Here is a 22,064-nt window from a genome sequence, read left to right on the forward strand (position 1 = left end):
CACCCTATTCCTGCAAAATTATTTGAAGGTAGTTTATCCAAATCAGATAATATATTCATTTAAGATATGTATATACACAAATTCAAAGTAAAATTATCTCAAAAATCGAAACTAAATTAGTTAAAATAAGAAGTAGCTTTACTGCTTTGCTTGTTTACAAAATGTCTTCTTATAGGTAAGAATTAGACAAGTGTTTAATTAATTTTCGCGTTTTACCATGGCTTAGTTTCCATTTAATCAACGAATTTTGTGCTTATGGGAACATGTTTTGATAAGGCCCGTGTTATGACAATGATCAGACTTCAAATTCCGTTGCTACATGGTCAAGATACCCCGTATCTAACCACGCCATAGATGAACTCAGAATCGGTTCAGTCATGTACGGACAGGCCCTGACAGAGATTAAATAAAAAGAGAGAAGGGGGTGTGAATCTCATAAAATCTAATAAGAGATTTTCAATGTTGTTTTTGGTTTAAAACTTTGAAATCAATCTTTTGCATCTGTATTAATCTTCAGAGAACCAATAACTGACAAATTCTGAGTTCTGAGGCCATCCACCACATTTTATTTTGAATTTGCCACCCAGTCCACTAGAGTAGTGCTAGGCACTTTGATAAAATTTTCAAACTCAAAATATCTTGATTGGTAGGGGGATGGGACTTGAAAAAACATAAAATTTGATACCTTATTTGTTTCTCTACGACCTACGGTTCCAGAGTTATTTATATTTTTCTACTGAAATTTTTTGTCAACTTTACAGAGAGAATATCTGTGATCTCCTCACTGCTGCCTCAAAACCAGCAACTCGTGGTGATCGGGAAATTTTGAGTCTTGCAGTCAACATGGCCCACTTATTGTTTTCAGTAATTTTGTTTCAATTAAAAAATAAATGGCAAGTGTTAGAGTGTTATTTTAGAAGTCAGAAAATAAGCTTTATTTTCATATAAATCATTTTCATGTATAGAAAGTATGGTAAAAATCAATGATAAACGAAAATGGAAAAAAAATATGAGGATTTTGTCCTAAAAAGTGGGGTTGGTGGAGGGAAAAATAAAATAATGAGCGAGTATATCAATTTTGATGAAATTTGGCAGAGATATTCTTCAATTAATTGTCTATCGATGTATGAAGTATAATTAAAATGTATCCATAATTTAAAAAGTTGTTATAATTCAAAAATTTATAAATTTTTATTACATAAGTTTTCTGAGAAATACAATCAGGAATGAGAATGAAATACACCGTATGAAAGCTTGTTTTGTGCCCTTTATAATGATACCAAAATTAGTCACATAGGTTCACAAATAACGCCATGGTGACCAACACAGTAAAGGGTCAAAAATAAAGTTCCAAAAAACGAGTTTCACCTTACAGTGAGCCTATCGGCGGCCACTGGACTGGAGTTATCAAAGTGCCTAGTAGTGCCACTAGCCTGCAGTCACCAGTGGTGAAAATAATTTTTATAAGAAAAACATTTAATAATGCTCCCAGTGTGATATTAGCTGCATTGTATTATTTGCACCTGTTTTTAGTCTAGTTTGGATTCCTTTCGGCTGAGTGACTCATACTCACAGTGGGTTCAAGCTAATAAGTTCAAACTTCAAAACTTTAACAATAACAATATGCACCTAATTGTAATAGTAATAGTCACTTTGATAACACAAAACAAGCTTTCTAGCGGTGTATCTCATTCTTAATTCCAGATTGTATTTCTCAGAAAGGCTAATGAAGTAAAAATTTATCAATTTTTTAACGTAGTGTTTTTATGCACCTCCGTTGACTGTGTATCTTAACGGATCGTTTTTATACACCTCCGTCACGCATGCGCATCCCACCCAATTTCATCAGCGATATTGTGTTTCTGTATTTGGGCATGGCGAAAGTTATATTGTGACATCTGTAGGTTGTTTTTGTTAATAAATTTACATAAAAACAATAATAATTTAAGAAATCGAAATATAAAACCAGAAAATAGAAGTTGCATTGAAGGTAAAATAATGTTTTAGAAAGACCTTATTAAATGTGACGAACAGTCAGGTGGCTCCGTGGCGCAGTGGACAAGCTGTCAGACTCTAACCCATTGTAGACCTTTTTTTTTTAAAGTTTACTTTATCATTTTTTTTTTCTTTATTTTTTTTTTTTTCAAAAACTTTTTTATCATGTTTTTAAAAAACTTCGATTTTAATTTTCTAAAATTATTTATTTATTTGAGATCAGTATTTTCGTCTGACATGTTTCTTTTTACTTTTGAATTTTAAAATTATTGTTATTATTCTTTAATTTATTATCATTGTATAAACGTACATCGGTAATCACTAAGCAGTGTGCTAAACTACAATCTAAAACTATTTAAACCTCATGGACGTATATTAATTTACCATCACCGCCAACGGAGGTGCATAAAAACGGTGCGTTTTTTTACACCTCCAATGAAGGTGCATAAAAACGGTGCGTTTTTTTCATATATAAAAATAATATCTTGGAATTAGCACAACAGGTGTGGAACTGTCTTCGATTACCTTCTATTACCTATATTCTTATTTGAATAATATTTTCTTTCTTTCTTTTGTTCAGAATGAAACAATATGGCGTCCAATTCTGAAAAGAATAATGATTTTTCACGTATGCAGCATCTCATTGATGAGATGGATGCATCGAATCAACGCATAGATATCTTTTCTCAGAAGGTAAGTGAATTATTTGTAAATCGTTATAATTATGATTTGACTCAATCAGCTATAGATTGCTTGAAATAATGTTAAATACAGAACTCCATATCTTCCCACATCAAGAGATTTTTTTTTCCTGTCAAATATTGGAAATATTTATAGTTTTATAGAAAATAGAACTTGTGATCATTCTACCACTCTGTCATCATTGGTATGCTCTAAAGGCGATAGCATTTCATTTTATTTGTTAGGTTTAGTTATTACATATTGCTTTGAAAACCAAAAATCTGATGTGTATGCTCAAGTCACATTGATTTCACTGCTGTCTTGTTGAAAGCAGCAAGATATCATGTACTTTGAATTAAAATCAATCCGTCCTATCAAATTTTAATGGTGATGGAAAAAAAAATTCTCTCTTTCCAGTTTGATGATGCTTTAAATCAGCCAGAGACACCACCTTCAAAACAACCAACAACCATGGAACGTCAATTTGAAGTTTTATATGATGATGCTTGGAAATCTGAGGAATCTGATGGTTTGTACTTATTGTAAATTCCTATTTATCAATTATTTTAGTTTTGTTTGGATCCGTGGAAATGAAAGCAGACCTGCCAACTCTCCCATATGTATCGAAAAACAAATAGATTTTTGTCCTTGTTTTACTATTTTGGAAGGTTGGATTCTCCTCACAAGCAAAGGGACCAGAATTGATCCCCGAATGCAGTCAAAGTGTAAATATTGTTGCTTTTGTAAAACACAAAAAAATAATAATAACAATGATTTTTGAGAATTGGATTAATCTGCAACAATTCTAAATGTGGCAATTCATATAATTAAGAGTCGGAATCATGTACTTTGGGTGGTAACTTTTTTTTCTCTTGAAAATCTAATGCTTTCCAAAAATTATTCAGATATTTTGTTTGTTCCATTAAACTCTGGATCCAATTTTGTACCACTTTTCAAATATTTTTTAATTCTGTAGGTGCTTCGAACCAACAATCCTTTTTTTTATGTTTTTGCTTTTTTGCAGGTGCAAGTCTTCAAGAAGTCCCAGTAGCTCTATCGAATGATGCTGGAGATAGTGGTTGTGAAGAGGTTGTCAATAGTGCTATTGCAGAAGTTTCCAATGACTTTTTGTCAGGATTACGACAAACTGCAGCTCAAAACCAGTATGGGGATAGTGATGAGTCAAGGATTTCCTCTGACAATGATTTTAAGATTTTAAGAGGAATGGCATCATACGCTCGTTATCCAGAAACAGCCACAGGCTTATCAGATACAGATTGGAACCCATATGGTACTGAGTCTGATAACAATCAATCTCCTAGATTACACCCACAAGAGAATGGTACTGATTCAAAGAGCTCACCCTTCACATCATTTCATCCACTCTTGAATAGTACAGACATTAACACAGTCACTCCAAGCTCAGGGATAAGATTCCCTCAGCTAAACGAGGAACGCATGAGTGACATTCTCGAACGAACCGAAAGAGAGAGAACTTTGAACAGCCATCTGACACAGATCAGTAAAAGTGATTTGCTTACAACAAGCTCAACATTAAAACAATTATATTCACCTGTAGCCATTCGAAAGAAACCAGAACAAAAATATTCTTATATTGAAAATTCCATCAATAAGAAAGACAATGGTGTTAAAGAAGTGCTATCAAGTGATGAAGAAAGAAAGTTGGTAGCATCAACTAGTTCCACTGGATATTCATCAGCTCCAACTAGTGTTAAGACACAAGACAATGATGATGAGCTATCAGCTAAACCACTCTCAGTAATTGAGAGAGCTAAACTTATGGGAGTACCAGAGGAGATACTCTTGGATAAGAGATCTAAAACCAAGTTGAGCAAGACAGGTGAATTTCACCGCAAATACTCTAAAAGTCCAGAAAATTTGATAAATTTGTCTGATGACAAGCTGGGTCAAAAGGTAAAAGCTCTTCTGTCAGACACCACCCATTTGAGCACATATGATACGACTGAGAGTAGCAGTAGTGTGGATTACACTGTTTTGCAAAGAGACCTTCAAGAGATCCAAGATAATCTGGATAGTTTTGGTGGTGGTCTTCAAGGAAATAAACATGACAATAAGACAAATAGAGGAAAGTGCAAAAGTCGAACATCATCTGAAAGTGAAGGTGATATAATTCCCAGCACAACAACAACACCTGAAAAGAAAAAAAACAAAATGTTGTGGGACTTTGCTGGAGACCTTGGTTGTCTAAGTGAACACCCAGGACTATTGGGAGAAATCTCACTAGACACGCGCACTAGTTCTAACAGACCTTCAACTGAAAAGCCCATCTATAATTCTGATGGCAATGAGACTGGGACCTCAGAGAGTAGTACGAAAATAGAAGACCATGCTGCTGCTGAGCAGGCTTTAGCAGACATGTGTGAAATCATTCCTCCCTCCATGAGAAATCTAGATACTTCTACTGATGTTGATAAAATGGTGTCCACATTTCAAGATCAAAGGAGGCAGTTGGAGTCAAGATACCAACAGTTGAATAACCAGGGACTAGCAGAAAAAGTGTATAGAATTTTGACAAATCAAAATCCAGAGTCACAAGCAAATGGAATTTTGTCAGAGATTAGTGCTGATGAAAAAGACATGAGGACGAGAATGGTTCTGGATATGCATGATAAGAATTTTAATTATTCATCAACTTCGAGTTGGCTGGATGATGTCAATCAGAGTTTCAATCCTAACTGTGATGTGAGGAAAAAGCTAGATATGTCTGGTCTAAGTTCTAGGGACTCAAGTTGGATGCTTGGCAAGCCTGCAAGCAAAGGATTTTCAGCTATTGATGATGCCAAAAGACTCTTATCATCTCAGATGATAAAAGCATCAGAGAGAACATTTAACCATAGTATTGAAATGAACGTTCCACAGACTGTTCAGTGCTATCCCCTTTTTTATGGAAAAGATGAGCAAGAAAGTAGCAAAAAAGAGTCTGAAAAAAATGAGGAAAAAGAAATTAAAGATGAAGAAACAGATCCAAGAACCATAGATGACAGGTACGTGAGACACATGTTGTTTTGTGAGAGTTCCTTCTCTTCTGGCAAGTAACAGGATAAGAGCCTTTGGTCCTCCACTGTATGGCAGGTCACCTTTTGTAACTTTTCTATTCCCATTTATCTCTTTGTCATATTCAATCTGTCTGTTTTTCTTTGGGTGTCCTGAAAAAGGGTTTTTCATTGAGGAAACTGGCTCTCTTTTATTTGCAAAATATATTTTTTCTTTTTTTTTTTTTGTAAAGCGCTTTGAGCACATTTAGAAGCTCAATTTTTTTTTAATTATTTTTTTTTGACGTTACTTTGATTGTGATCAAAATCGAGGACATCTCAACCGGAATCACTCTTACATTGCAATTAATTAGATTTAGGATTATGAGAATCGCAATTTTGTGCCATACAAAATGATGTATTCTGTTTTTTAAATATAAGAAAATTTTAATAACTCTTTATTTTAAATTTAATTTTTCATGCCAGCTTGCAACTCCATACAGTACCTAGTGGTGCCACAGTCCAAGGAGACTTTGTTGGTAAGTTAAAAGTAATTCCTATAAGTTGAGTAGTTTTATGAGAGGGGTTTTCTTTCTCTTTTTTTTATTTTTTTTTTTTAAATGAAGTAGTAGTTGTGTGCATGTTTTCAAATAACTAGCCGAATATCCGAGTTTCATTCGGTGCATGGTTGTTGCCTTTTTTGTTGTGGGTAAAGGTCTGTTCTCATGCATCATAATCTGTACCATTGTTTAGTTTTTAAACTTTACATATGTCAAAATCAAGACACAAAATGAAGGGACATTGTTTTGTGTCATACAGGAGTAGCAAAACAGGCCCATAAGGGCAATGTAACTAGGGTCCTGGTTTCTTTTGTCTTAGATAAACGGTAATCTCATACTACCCCTATTTCATGTTTCAAAGTTGAATAAACTTTGAAACTTTGAATTTCACGAAAAAGAAGATAACATTATCATACACTGCTAATTTGAGGTGTGTACTGCAAATAAGGGAGAGGATTCCAAGAACCACTATAGTAGAACACTAAGGAGGGTAAGGGTTTTGTAAGGTGTGGCTTTTAGTGAATTTCATTGAATTCTTTTTAATTATTTAAATGATTGTGGGTGAATTTTTTTTTAAACAGAAAATTTGTTCTTATGTTTTTGTTTTAATCGAAATTCTCTTTAAAAATACCAATAGGTATAGGACTCCAGTTATTTTTGTGGGGTAAATACCAGTAGTATAGATCAGGCAGGATGACTGATAAATCCATAGAAACATTTACACATGGTCACAGACAAGCAAATTTTATATATTTGATAAAGATTATAATATGTGGTTTTGGTCATTTTAGAATTATTGTAATTTGGTCATGAATTTTTAGACATCAACCATTGTTTCAGTATCACATTTTCTTGACCCTTTTTTAAAAATACTTAGATGAAAGCTCAAGAAGCAACACATCTCCTACCAATTCTGACCAGAGGCATAATCTTCGCTCTAAAGACAAATATCTACCTTACAGGTGAGAACACAACCCTCTAAAAATATTTTTCATCTTTAATCATTAGGTTCCTATGCCTCAACCAGTGAAATACGACTCGCGTGAAAACAGAGCTGGTTTCACTTGGCGAGCGTTCACATATTACGTCATCAGCTAGGGGGGGAGGGGGGGTCTACCAAATGTTGACATGTGTTGACATGGGGGAGGGGGGGGGGGGTCAGACCCAAGATGATGTCATCAAAACATAGGCAAATTAAGCCTATTTCAAAGTTTGTTCCTTTCAAAACAGCTAAAGATAAATTGCTATGATGAGTATTGCCCATCTCTCAAGAAACAAAATGGGAAAGGGGTATCACTTCTCAAAAGGCGAACTTGCCCTAAATGTTCATTGTATCACTCCTCGATCACAGCAATGAAAGACCATTCACGAAAATGCGGCATACATGAAGAACAGCAAATGGGAGAAAATGATGACGATGAAGATGAAATTGATGATACTATTTATAGTACATTGCCAGAGGTCCAAGGCAGAAACATTTTTGAATCAATTAATTTTATGTTTGGAAATTGAAACAGAAATTCATTCCACTAAAAGACTAATATGCTATAAAATAATTTGCCTCCTATACTATTTTAAATTACACTTTCTGAATTTTTTTTTAATAGCACCTGCACCAAGTAGCCTAAATTTAATTTAAATAATGTTTGTTAGATTTTATCTTTGCAAATTTAAATTTTATGTCCCCATTGTATCGTAAAACATAAATTATCAACAGTTTCTGAAATTAATAAAATGTCTGAATGTGTTTTATCAAACGTTGATAATCAATGTTTATGGTTTGAAAAACGAATAATAAATATTGTGAAATTAAAGTTATCTTTTAGTTTTTATTAAATTAGATGACGTCATCATCTGTTGGGGGGGGGGGGGGGGGTCAGGTCAATGATGACAAGTGATGACTTGGGGGAGGGGGGGGGGGGTCTAAAAAGGGTAAATTTTTGATGACGTAATATGTGAACGCTCACTTGGCTTGATATGTCAGATTTTGGAGAGGAAATGACACAAAACGTGTTGAATATTTCATATGGACAACCAAACCAAAGACTGACATGTTGATTGATTGACTGATTGATTTATTTAATGTTAGGTTAATTGACCAATTGATAATGATGATTATATTTGGTGTCGAATTGCCACAATTGTAATAAATTGAAAACGAAATGCATCTGTTTATGTATGTGTTCACGCATGCGTGAGAGAGAGGAACAGAGATAGATAGAGAGAGAGAGAGAGAGAAAGAGAGAGAGAGAGAGAGAAAGAATTGGTAGGAGTGAAATATCTGTTCAATGTTATAGTTATCATATAACGTTATAACAAGTGTAAGTAATTTCCATATTTATGGACAATAAAGGTCTATTATTGTTATTATTATTTTTTTTTTTTTTTTTTTAATTATGGTATATCCATTTGACAATACAATTTGAAATAGATTCGTTTTGAACCCATTGAGATTTGATTTGGTTTGGTTTATTAACAATTTTATTTTAAATTCCCTATACATATTTTTAAATATTGATGATCAATCAAGACTTTCATGTGACATTATTATGCTTGTGTCAATTTCAGGCCCCCGGGGTCCAAGCAGGTTTATTACATAGAAAGTGATACAGCCTCTGTTGCAGACAGTGTTACCACAATGGAAAGCACTCATATTGGTAATTTTCTATTATATCCTCAAAAACTATTTTTTTCACCTTCACTTTCTGTTGTTGGCTGTCAAGAAGAGGGCTGTTTCATGTAGTTTACCTGTTGTGGCGTTTTTTATTTCCTTTGAATATCGAATATTTTTCACAACATATTTTTTGGATTCTGGATTTCCGATTTTACAAATTATATTTCACATTGTTTAAAATTAGAGTTTACATTTTATATATTAATCATGTGTTATTGTTTAATTGGTGTTGAGATCAGCTTAGTTGGCTGATGGAAGAAAACAATGTCTCTGAACAAAGAAACAAAAAAAGGACCCAAAGTTTGGCTCATTAAAACACGTAGGTTTTTGAAAACAGTTGTTTTGGAATAAATTTTGAACAAAGAAAATCTTTTTTAAACATTATTTTCACGTTAACAGAAACTCCAAACTTTATGAATTCTCATGTGACTTAGAAAAGTGAATATAAAATTTATTCAAAATTACTCATGATTTACTTTTTAATTTGAATTATATCCTAGAATATCCTCTGGTTGGCTCATGATTCTTGCTTCATTTTTTTTTTAATGAGAGTTATTCTTTAATATAGGTTAGAGTAGATAATCAAACTTAAAAATGTCAACACCAATAATTTGTGTTAAAGTTTATCCCTATTTTTTTTTCTTCTCGATGTTTAAAAACGTAATTTAATTTTTTGTTTTTAAAAGGGTCTGATGATGCCAAAGGACCGGCTTTACCACCCCATGCATTTGGTTCAAGGAAAGACAACCCCAGTACAGGGTCAGGTATCTATAGCTCTCATGATCCAAATCTGTCAACAGTTCGTGAGGACGCAGAATTGGGGACTGTTGAAGAGAAAGTGAGTGTCAAGGATACCAAAATGTTACTTAATGGATTTTTTTGTTTTTGTTTTTGTTTTTTTTTATGGGGGAGGGGTGTCTTTTTTTTAAATTTCTATTTTTACTGCTTGTATTTAGAATACATATATCAAAAGTGTTCAACAACAAGTGAATATAACAGTAACAAAGTGAACAAAATGCATTACAAGAAACATTTTGGGTCCCCTCATCTATTCTTTGATTATTATTATTATTATTATTTATTATTATTATTATTATTATTATTATTATTATTATTGTTATTATTCTTCTTATTATTATTATTACTGTTATTATTATTACTATTATATTGTTATTATTATTATTATTATTATTATTATTATTATTATTATTATTATTATTATTATCCTTCATTTTTCGTTATTGTAGTTCCAGAGACCTGATTTTGTTTTTTAATCACTTGAATTTTTCTAATAGATGGAATATAATTTGTTTTTATTTCATTTCGAAATGCAATATTTTTCTCTTTTATCAGAGTGACAGAAATGAGTCCAGGAACAGTTCTAAGAACGAGCCCCAGTCTTCATATCTTTCCCATAAAAACAGCTCAAAGAAAGCAGAGAAACCTTCAGATGCAGGTCAAGATAAAAGATATGATACCAGCAGTATTGAAGCTGCAAGGCATGATGCCTTATGGGCTCATAGGAGAGAAGACAGGAGGAAAGAAAGTCAACCAGCTGATGCTGTTGACAGAAGAATAAATATATCCCCTACTCATGGGATTGAAAGAAGAGCACGTGTGTCACCCACATATGGAACTGATAGGAGGGAGACTACTTCACCAAATCGGGGAGTAGATGCTGCCAGGCGTGATGCAAAATGGGCTCATAGGAGTGAAGAGATGAAAAGGGAAGGTCTGACCTCTGATTTAGAAAGAAGGCGTGCATCACCAACCCATGGAATTGATGCTGCCAGGCGTGATGCAAGATGGAATTATAGGAAGGATGAGATAGATAAAGAGGAGTGTGGTGTGCATGACACAAAGGAGGAAGAGCCGATATCGCTTAGGATTAGGATGACCTATTCTGATGAAAAGAATATTAGGGATCAAATCAAGGACTTGCAAAGAGGTCCAATCAGAGATAAAGAAAGAGACGATGAACGACAACAGTTCCTTGCAGACCATGAAGAGATCGGTGATATTCATTCATCACAATTTCCTCAAAGAAGTGCAGCAAAGACAAATGGTCGGAGCTCTCCAGAGTTGAAAAATGTGTTCACATCTTCCCAATCCAACAATTTTTATGATCGCCACGGTATGGTTAGAGCTGCCTCAGATGAAAATTTGAATTCAGGATATGGTAGCCTTTCCCCAGCATTCAAATCTGCCCTTGATTCAGGTTTGATACGGGCAGGCTCTGATGAAAATCTTAATTCATCAATCAGAGATGCAAGACTTTCACCAGCATTTAGACATGCTCTGTCTCCAGAACTTAGAAATTCTATTGAAAGACGATCACCATTTTTGAGTCGACACTTGGAAAGATCTCTTGCCCAACCTCCATCTGATTATCCGAGCAAAGACAAAGCACATTTTGATCATAGTAGATTTGACAGGAATGGGCCCCCTACCTTCCTTGCCAGAGAAAGACCACTATCTCCTCCAACCAACAAAACAAGACATCCTCTCAATGAAATTTCTGAGACTAGAGGTAGAGAAAGATTGCATAGCAGCAGCCCACCCAGACCTATGAGTCCACCATACCTTGAAAGGATCAGTCGCAGACTCGGGAGTCCAGTTGGAAGGTTTGTAAAGAGACTTTTGGCTTTTTTCCTACCTCCTTCTTTAGAATTGGTTTAATTATTAAGTCAAAACAGCCATAGAGAAATGCTGAGGATAGGTGAATAATTCATTTCATTATAATAATATCCACATATAATGCAGGATGGGGTTTCTGTCTCAAATCAATCATTGCATGTTATGGACTTTGGGCTGTTTCTAGGCTGACTCTCTAATGGATCAAAATCTATATCAACTAGTTATAACCAAAATTTAAGTGAATGAAATTCAGAATCATTCCGTCATGTAAAATATATTTTGATATTATGTTAAATTTCTATGTAAATCTACTGATTTACCTCTAAATAATTTCAATCTGCTATCCATTGAAGATTGAAGTTCTGTTGTAAAACTGTTGCATGAATTCTGACCACTTTTAAACATTTTTTATCTCTGGTTGTTCACTGTATTTTGTACTTATTTAGAGTCAAAGCTGGTAATTGGAAGATTGCTTACTCGGAACAACCACTCACTTGGAATGATCTCTATGAAACAGTTTTTTTTTCTTTATGATTAATTACTTGCTCAACTACTGTGCCTGGTGCAGTCTTTGTTAAAAAGAGAGCAGTATTTATTCCCTTTTTTTTTTCATTGTTTTTTTTTTTTTTTAGTAAATCATCATCTCAGAAATTCTGAAGTAATTTTGGATAAACGAATATTTACAGATGCAGATAAGTTAATACATGTTGATGCCATGCCTTCAAGTCTTCTTTTTTTTTTACCCCATAAATTTAGGCAAGATGAAAATGACGATTTAAGGAGCTACAGAGTTTTGGATTCACAAGGCCAATCTACATCAAAAAGTAAAAGGTATGGAAAAAAATTATCATATCCTTCATTTGACTTATTGTTAAGGAATGTACAAATAAATCACCAATTTGTGTAGAATACAATAGTCCTCATTTCGTTGAAATGGTTCTTCATTGTAAAGTATACTGTCATAAAAACTTACCAAAATGTATTTCTGAAAAGTTTTGGAAATTTACAATAAATATCTCATGTCAAGGCTGTATAAAGATGGTCCTTTAGCATGCTTAAATTGTTATTTTTTGTTGTTGGTTTGTTTGGTTGGGTAATTTTTTTAAAAATTTGGGGGGGGGGGGGAGTGTCTTTTTTTCTTTAAATTTGTGCACTAACAATTTTTTGTCAATGTTTTTTTACCATAATATCTATCTTGCCTTTGATTTGCAGAAAAGTTGAATTGACTTTAGAGGGAATGAGTTCAGAGAGTGATGCTGACCTGGAAGTAGATCAAGAGCCACTGACCAAGAGAACACAGCTTCTAAAAGCAGCCTTGTCCAATCAAGAAGAACCTCATGTTAGTCAAGACATCAATGCTATGTGGGAGCGATTTAAGGCTATGAATGACTCAGAGAGTAGCTCTATAAACAGTTCAAAAATAGAAGCTGTGGCTGATTTACTGAAAAGTCCATCACGCCATTTAGTGTCGCAGTATGTCAAGGATAGGGAAGAGTATAGAATTGAGCGACAAGAAAGAGCAGAACTTGATAGGGAGCATAGGCTTCGGGAGCAGCAGAAGCATAAACATAGCTCCAGTGAGGATGAGATAAATGAAAGATATGCAGAACTTCTTGCTTTGAAAGAGGAAGAAAGGATGAAGAGGAGAATTGCTAAAAAGAAAAAAGGGAAAACTGCAGCTACAGAACAGAAAACCGAGAAAGATAACTTGTTTTCAATACCAGAGGATCGCAGCCATGACCCATCTCCCACCAAGCCTAACTCTATGTCTTCAAAACACCAAAAATCCAAAGTTGCCCGACAGACTCACGTGATTGATCCCAATATGTTGAAATTAAGAGAAAGGATTGCCAAACAAAAAACTAAGGTAGATAAGGATATGCTCAAAGAAATGCGAAGAGTTGAAAAACTAAAAAAGCTTGAAAGTTTGCTCAGTGCAAAAAAGACAGGTAAAATATCAAATGAAACGCTGCAGAACCAACTTGAGGAGCTCTCTTCAACTTCAGCTGTTGCTTCAGATTACTCCCATGAAAGCGTTACAGATATTGCAAGCAATATCCATCCATCTGATGATAGCACAACAGCTAAAGATAGCAGTGCAGAGATGCATGCATGGAAGGCTGAGAAAGAAAGAAGGCAGAAATTATTCAATTTGCAAAAGCAAGCTGATGGAGGAAGGAAACATTTCAAGGAAAGGATCAGTCATTCTAAAAAGAGCCCTTTTCCCTCAAGTAATATACCTTCTGATGTGTCTGAAATTAGGCTTTTAAAATTAGTAAAAGAAGGTTATATCACTGCTGAAGAGGCATACAAATTAGCTATTGATAGAGCCAAGCAAGATGGACGTGAAATCTTAGATGTATCCAAAGATTTATTAAACAATAGTGATAATAGTTTTAATGGAAAGCGCCACAAGCTGTATTCTCCTTACTCACGCTCCTCAAGTCATTTGTCTGAGAAGAGACACGTTCCTAAACTCAAATATTCAGGTTCTATACCGCATTCATCGTATGGAGTGGAAGAGGAGGATCTCCATCAACAGTTTCTTCTTGAAAAAGAAGAGAAATTAGAAAACGTGTTAAAAGAGCAGAGGCACCGGAAGAAAAATAGAACAGAACGGCGACCCAAAAGTCAGTCTCCATCCAGTAGAATGACGTTTTCTCCAGTTAGAAGAGAGAAATCTTTTTCACCAAGCTCTACAAACCGCACTTCAAGGCAACAGTTATGTTCAACCTCCCCTTCAGGACGGACTAATAGGAACATCCATGATCCGTACTATTCAAAGAAAGTGAAGCGTAATCTTCAGGAGTCTAAAAAGTACATGTCTGAAAATGATGTTCCTGGAGCAAACAAAGGTAATTTCTCGTGCAAGTCCTAAATAATGAATCGAGCCTCTATTTTTAACAATGATTTTATAATGCCTTTTTAATTATAAGATTTATATCCCCTGATTGCATGTTTTCTATTGTCTCAAAGCTATGGTTTAAGAATGTTAAGTAATATCAAAGGGTTTGCTTAGAGTTGTCACAATGTTTATAGCAATTTCAAGGCCCAGTACTCTGTCTCATATTCCTCAGATCACAATCTATTACTGTCTAGGCTTCTTATTCTTACTTACCCTCCTTCCTTCAGAGCCATTGGGCCCATGGAGCAGGAGTTTACCACTTTCTGTAGTGTGAAATGGACAATAGCAATTGCTTGCTATCCCTTGGGGTCCCAATAGCTCAGTTGGTAGAGCATTCGCTTCACACGCAAAGGGACCAAGATCGATCCTGGGTGCAGTCGAGATTTTTCTGACCCCCCTGTCCACCCAGCAGTGAATGGGTAGCTGGGTCTGTTAGATTTGGTGGAAAGTACTTACTTACCCTTCAAAGATATTATTGGAAAACACTTTCTCGTGAGTTCATAGGATATTCTTAGCATTAATTAATGATTGATGTAGATTTTTTTTTATGGCATTTTTATTTTTAAATGGCACATTTTAGTTGTTTCTAATCTTTTTTTAGCGGGTGGTTGGATGGGAGCATCACCCTTGAATCATATACCTATGATGTTCGCATGGGTGTACGATCCGATAGTGATGTCGTTTCTTCTTCTCTTTACTAGCCTATCCTGCTTCTTTGGTTTGTGATTGTATTTTTGACAGGGGATATTTTTTTTCCTGTAAATCCTCTGCCTGTTTGTTCTTGGTTATTTATAATTTAGCTTATGATATCTTTAGGTTATAATTTTGATTGACATTTGTACTATTTTTGTTAGATTGCTTGTTTTTTTGTTTCAGCGGTCTCTCATATAACCTCAATTGTGTTGGAAGAGACCTAAAGCAACAAACAAAAAAAACAAAATCTTTTTTTATCCTGTTGTGCATTTTAGATGAAGTACAGTGATGATATTCGAAACTGATGGTGAGATTGTTAATATTGATCATGATACTTTCAATTTACCAGAGCAAATTGTAAGAGAATCTGTTGCTTGGCACATCCCAATGGATTTACCACCCAACCAGTGGAGGGAGCCACCTAAACAATTGCAACAAAGGCAACCACAACAGCCTCTCCGAGAAGTCACATCCTCAATCACTAACAAACACAGGAAAGATAAGAATTCGCTAACAGCTCAAAAACTTCTCAGCACGGAGGGAAAGAGAGATAGGGAGAATCATGGCAGCAGCACCAATGAGAATGAACTGAATAATATTTGGACAAAGAGCAACCATCCTAGAGGTATTCCCAAGCTGCAGTGGGAACAAGTGGTGAACTCTGATGCATTGGCAAGTAAGACGAACCATTGGGAAGTGGATCCTATGATGGATCGCGTCCAGTACATCTTAAATAAACCTGGGTCTGGCAATCCATATTACACCAGAGATGACTTAAGTGAGATCAGTGAGGACAGTGTTGTATATGAAAAACCCATCTCTAAAATGTCTTTACAGGTAGGCCATGTGTACATCAGTTACTTAAAAATGTTATGTGAATTGATTTGTGCCATTGGTGGGGAACAGTTCAGTGTCTCGTCTTGCAACAATGTTGAGCATGATCAGTGACAGGATGGTAAAATTGTAATTTGGCATTGTGTCTTTAGGCAAGGCACTTTACAAATAGTACCCCTCTCAACTCAGATGTGAATGAGTATCTAGTTATTGGCAGTGGCAGATATTGCAAGAAAGTTAGAGCAAAAGGGGCACCAAACTGTTGATGTCTACTTAATGAAATGGAAACTCGGTTCCATATGGTCTGCTAGGGGATTATATTAAGTGGATTGAGTATGTTGACATTTGTAAAATGGAAAATATGCTACACAATTGTGACTATTCTAATCTATTTATTATTTTACATTACTTTGATTTACTACATGCTGTTGTTTATCATCGAGGTCGATGAAATGCTGAAAAAAAAAATGTATTTTTTGTAGCATATATTCACATTTCTTTTCGTCTTATTTGTCCTGATCAGAAATTGCATTTTCACACATTGCATAGCAGCTAACTGTCTTGATAAAATGGGGACTGTCCCGATTTGGCAATATGGAGAAAAAACTTTTAAAGAAAAAGGAGGGAAAAAAAGACAATATATTTGTATAGAAATGACCCTTGCATGTTTCAGGATTGTGCTTTTTTTTTTTGACAAGCAAATTATAAAGGATCAGAAAAGTCTCTAAATCTAAATTATATGATATCGTAGTCGAAACATACTGCTGTTTTGGGTCATGACAGTTGGGGTGCCTCGTTTTAGGTCTTTGAGAAGTTGGCCGCAATGCACATTCTATGCAGTGCAGGATTTTTAAAAATGCTTTTTCTGTTTCAAATAAGGTTATTAAGATAAAACATGTGAAACATATATATATTTATGCTTGTTAAGTTTGTCAAGTTTGAAAAAATCCTGCATTATCCACTAAGTTCATACCTAAATAAATATATCAAGCTGATGCTTTCTTGAAAAGTCTGTGAATTTTGATGTTATATCGCATTTATGCCTTGTATCCAAAGATTTTACTGTATAGGATGTGAGAAGAAAGGGTTTTGAAATTAAGGTTTGGTCTTTTTCAAAGTTAAGATTTTGCCCCTTTATTTATTATTATTGCTATTGCTTTTGCTCATATTCAGGAGGCTTTTTTGATGAGAAACCAAAGATTCATTTCCAAGTGTTCTGAGAGACAGAAGAGACTGAAACTTGCTAAAGAGGACAGACAATTACAAGAATGCCTCCGGTTAGAAAGAGAAGCCATTTTTGCTGAGCAGCAACGACTAGCACCTCCCAATTTGTATGCCCATCCATATAGTGGTATGTTTGTAATCTTTTGTTTTAAGTTAAAATTTCCTTCGTGATATTTGACTATTCTGCTGTACTTAGGAAGCCGTTGTTCATGATGGACCTCTCAGATTCTACCTATGTTTTTGTCCATGGTGGATCTCTCTGATTCTACCAATGTCTATGATGGACCTCTCTGAATCCACCATTGCTTTTGTCCATGATGGACCTCTCAGATTCTACCAATGCTTTTGTCCATGATGGATCTCTCTGATTCTACCAATGTCCATGATGAACCTCTCTGAATCCACCATTGCTTTTGTCCATGATGGACCTCTCAGATTCTACCAATGCTTTTGTCCATGGTGGATCTCTCTGATTCTACCAATGTCCATGATGGACCTCTCTGAATCCACCATTGCTTCTATCTATGGTGGATCTCTCTGATTCTACCAATTACCAATGCTTTTGTCCATGGTGGATCTCTCTGATTCTACCTATCAAATTGAGTAGGATCTTTAGGGTGTGGGAACATCTGACCCCTGGAAAAAAAGTAAAAAGACTGGAGAACTTAATGGTATTAAAACGACTTTACTAAGCATAAGAACCACAAATCATTTGACAAACGTGTCACTGGGTGGCAGAGATCAATAGCTGTTTTATTGTTATCCAAGGGATTGCTTTTGTGATATAGTCCTGTCATGTCACAGAAAGAACTTCACTACGCTTCATGCACAACTTATTCTCTAAGAATTATATTAGCACTAGGTCGTAACGTATTAAATAATAATCAAAACATAACCAGAAAAGAAGATTGGGCATCTTTCAACAGTCATTGGATAGATGGCCTTTCTTTTTGTACATCGATATCTACAAAAAACAATAAAAACATGAAAACAAAACATGCTGCAGAAAGCAAAATTCAAATTTAATCTTAATTTATTTCTTTAATGACCAATGGCTTGAACCTATTTATTGACTGTCATTGTGATGTTCTGATTATAGAGTCATAAATCCTCTATATTGTAATGGGTTGTTCCCAAAATAAGTTTTCAATTCCAGAAACATGAATTTCCAGGTTTCAGTGTACAGATGAATAAATCTGTCCAAGGCAACCTGTCCATATAATGTCTTCTAGATTAGAGAGACCCGTCTGTAATTGGTCTGTTTTCTAATCAATTTTTTCTTATCTTAAACCGTATTTTATTGGTGTCCACAGATAATCTGCACCAGCCCAAGCATCGTATTCTGTCGAAACAAGAAATGAAATCACTTACAGCCAGGTAATACTGCTTGTGTTAGCCGATATATTTGTAATGCAAGATAGGCGTATCAAAATAACAAGGCTGTAATTATGTTGACACAGTGGTTTTCTAATTGACATGTCTAAATTTTGCTCTGTAGAGCGTAAAGATAGATTTCAAATTTTTTGTCAAGTGATGTCAACAATGTAGTTGTTTTCGATAGAGCCAAATAGGAGAATTTATAAATTTATCTAATCCTATTCTATAATTCGACTGGGTTTATGTGTTAATAAGTATGTACCTCAATATAGGCGGAAATGGATATTATAGACATCGCAAAGTCCCAGGTTTGAGAGTTTTTGTCAAGACAAGAGGCTCATATTAATTGATTGATATTTGAAGGACTTGTATTTCTGGCCAAATTTTTAAATACGAGTTGTTCCAGAGTACGGTAGTTAACTTGTTAAAGGTGCAGTGATCACAGTAAAAATGTGGCTATGGCTTTAGAAATGTAAAATAAAATAAAAAATAAAATTCCCTTTATTCATCCCATACGGGAAATTTGTCTCTACGGTCTGTCCCAAGGGAAAACTGGAATAACCCAGGCATCAACCGCAAAACAGTGCCGCAAATTAAGCTAGGGCGATGTGACTTGCTCAAGGCCACACAGCGCAGCGGCGGGTGATCGAACTCTGTACCTTTCGGGTACGAAGCAAAGACCATACGGCTGAGCCACACTGCCCCTGTATATATTTATTTATTTGATACAAGTAGAAAACCCGCAATTATGCAGTTAAATAAAGGCTTCTTATGTACAGGCACTCATTTATTTACGTGAAAAAAATGAGATAGATGAAGACAAAACCTGTAATACAGCAATGATCAAAATCTTTTTAACAAGTAATATTGTGTGTAGGTACATACAGATTAATCAGGCAACTCATCTATTTTTAACTAAAAACAATAAAATCATTGAGTGGATTTTGACGTGGACAGATCACAAACTTAAAAGGCTTATTATGCACAAACACTTAGATACAGTATTTTAATCATTTTACTACTAAAAAGTTAACTAAGTTAAGCCAAGACGAATTTATTGAGCCTTCAATGGTCAAAAATCTGTCCAATAACAATGGTTTCTAGGCACAAGCAAAAGTAGGCCAGTTTTTTGGGGTTTTTTGTTATTTTTCTGGGTGGGGGGGGGGGGGGGGGGGGTTAAGGGTAGAAAATATTATTTTGACAGAGAAAGAGAGAGAGAGTCTGTATGGAATGTGTGTGTGTTTGTGTCTGTTTATATTTGTGTGAATCTTTAATTGTTCTGTGAAAGATTAATTTTCTCATAGTTTTCAATATTTCTTTTATTTTTCAATCTGCCATTTCTTGTCTTCTCATTTTTACAGGAGATACAATAAATTGCCTGAAGTTGTAGGGAAGAAAGAGGAAGACAAAAAGAAGATTGAGGCAAGATTGAATCGTCTGCGAGCAAATCTCTTCAATAAGGTAATTTTTTTTTTTAAAAGAGTGCTTTATTTATTTTTTTATTAAAGTTGTTTTTTCTTTTATTTATATGTTATTTTTTACAAAAGAGAGTTAACTATTTCTTGTTAAGACTTCCGAGCTTCCTGACTTCCTGCAGAAATAGGGCGTTTTTCTTTCATCCACATTTAGCTGGCAAATCAATCTTTTTAAGCACTATTCAAATCGTGATCCTCATCATTGTCACCATTATCATCATCACAATTCTGCTATCAAACATTGAAGCTCGAATTTCTTTTTTTTCAACCCCCTTTTATTACACTGCATCCTTGTGCACATGATTATATTATTTTTATTTTTTAATTTTATTTTTTTACAGAAAGTTCAAAGGGATGTTCTTCGAAAGACATTGAGCGTCAGACTGAGATCATGATGAAACCATCTCAACCCTGTCAGTCACAGCTACAATGTTTTTAGTTTTTGTAATTAGACAAGAATATATTTTACTTTGTACTATTATTAAGACATGCTTGACCAGTATCTTATGCTGATATTTCAATTGTAATTTTGTATAATATATTATATTGTAATTCTATTTCTTGAAAATATCCGTCCTTAGTAGATACTCACTACTTTTGCCTTTCTCTTTTTATTTTTTTTGGATGAAATGCTGTAATGGAATTGAGATCTCATTGCTTCATAAGGCTTCATGAGTCTTTATGTGACATAACCATTAGCTACAGTTGAGTAATTTTCATTGATTTATGGCACATAAACGAATTTCCTTTAAATTTTAATTTCTTGTATTATTTATGTGGTTGTAATGGGACCTAGATAGTTCAATTGGTAGACCAGTTACCTCACAAGAAATGGGGACCGTTATGATCCTGGGGTGAGTCAAGGAAGGTTTTTTTTGTCTGACTCTTATGCCCATAAAGCAGTTATTGGATAGCTGGATCTGTCAGGTCTATTGGAAAGTACCTTGCGATAGACAAGCTTCCTGTCTAACATTTATATATTTTCACTTAACGCTACAGAAACTGAGATAAACTCTGTCCATATATACTTTATGGCTCAAATAAACATTTATATTATTGACAAATATAAAAGCAGCATAGAGGAACTATTATTTTATAGTGTTAATGAAAGTATAATACGGTTATTATCAACATATAGTTATGTAGTCAAATGAATACTGTCTTATGGCCATATCTGTACATTATTTATACATTTATTATATTAACTTTCTAATGTGTCCGGTTGTAGTGTGATAAAAGTGTATTGATCATAGTTATGAGGTCAGTGGGTTATAAAGCAAAGAGAATCTTGAGGATGTACCATACAAAAGCATAATTTTTGCAAGCAAACTGTTATGGCCATTTCATGACAGAACGTAATTTTTTGTAATTTCTCATACTGACTGACGTTTCATTACAGTCTGGCAGTTCTCCAGTACAGTTGGAATATAGCTGGTCATTTCAATATTATTATTTATATTAATCTGGCCATTCTTACTCTCAGAGTGTCGTCGTCATCACTATGCTAGTATTCTCTGGAAATCTTTTTTTTTTTTTTTTGTATTTAAAAGTGGATTGAATTAGTATACATGTAGGTAATATTTTTTTTCTCATCATATGCAGAAAAAAATTCGAAGATCTGTATTTAGGGTTTTGTCATTATAAAGAAGTCCCAAATAAAAATAAGAATTGTCACAATTGAGACAATGATCAATAAGATTAGTGTATAAAAAGAAAAAGATCAAAAATTAAACAATAAAAATCTGCTGGCCAAATGATGCTTCTCGAATGAAAACAGAGGCCAAGGGAGTGAAATATATTCTTCCAAGTAAGGTTCAGATTTTTTCAATGAGTCAGCCGGACAAAGGGATTGAACCTCTATTAAGAATGTAAATCCACACTTTTTACCCAAAGGTACGTTTTATAGAATAGAGTTTTGTGTATACCCTGGTATATATCTCCATGTTGACACAATGATAGAATAAACATCGACTATATTATATCTTGTAGAACAAA

The 22,064-nt window shown here is 34.5% G+C and overlaps 1 protein-coding gene across 1 annotated transcript; it reads left to right on the top strand.

The window, feature by feature from the left end:
- Window positions 1-118: 118 nt before the first annotated feature.
- On the top strand, window positions 119-22,064 carry LOC144964188 (uncharacterized). Its single transcript, XM_078898164.1, has 16 exons — window positions 119-175; window positions 2,576-2,688; window positions 3,094-3,205; window positions 3,701-5,702; window positions 6,177-6,229; window positions 7,128-7,212; window positions 8,819-8,907; window positions 9,611-9,762; window positions 10,278-11,548; window positions 12,318-12,392; window positions 12,774-14,416; window positions 15,509-15,996; window positions 17,167-17,344; window positions 18,531-18,594; window positions 19,956-20,055; window positions 20,411-22,064. The coding sequence occupies exons 2-16, from the start codon at window positions 2,587-2,589 to the stop codon at window positions 20,462-20,464; spliced, it is 6,468 nt and encodes a 2,155-aa protein (XP_078754290.1). The 5' UTR covers window positions 119-175; window positions 2,576-2,586; the 3' UTR covers window positions 20,465-22,064.

Source organism: Berghia stephanieae, chromosome 2 (assembly GCF_034508935.2).
Source record: "Berghia stephanieae isolate SIO BIC M18660-M18661 chromosome 2, UCSD_Bste_1.3, whole genome shotgun sequence".
NCBI lineage: Eukaryota > Metazoa > Mollusca > Gastropoda > Nudibranchia > Aeolidiidae > Berghia > Berghia stephanieae.

Bases quoted from the DNA above. Each gene is read 5' to 3' on its own strand.
- LOC144964188 (XM_078898164.1), top strand. From the start codon at position 2,587: ATGGCGTCCAATTCTGAAAAGAATAATGATTTTTCACGTATGCAGCAT. The intron at 15,997-17,166 runs GTAGGCCATGTG...GCTCATATTCAG, and splicing joins TCTCTAAAATGTCTTTACAG to GAGGCTTTTTTGATGAGAAA. The intron at 17,345-18,530 runs GTATGTTTGTAA...TGGTGTCCACAG, and splicing joins GTATGCCCATCCATATAGTG to ATAATCTGCACCAGCCCAAG.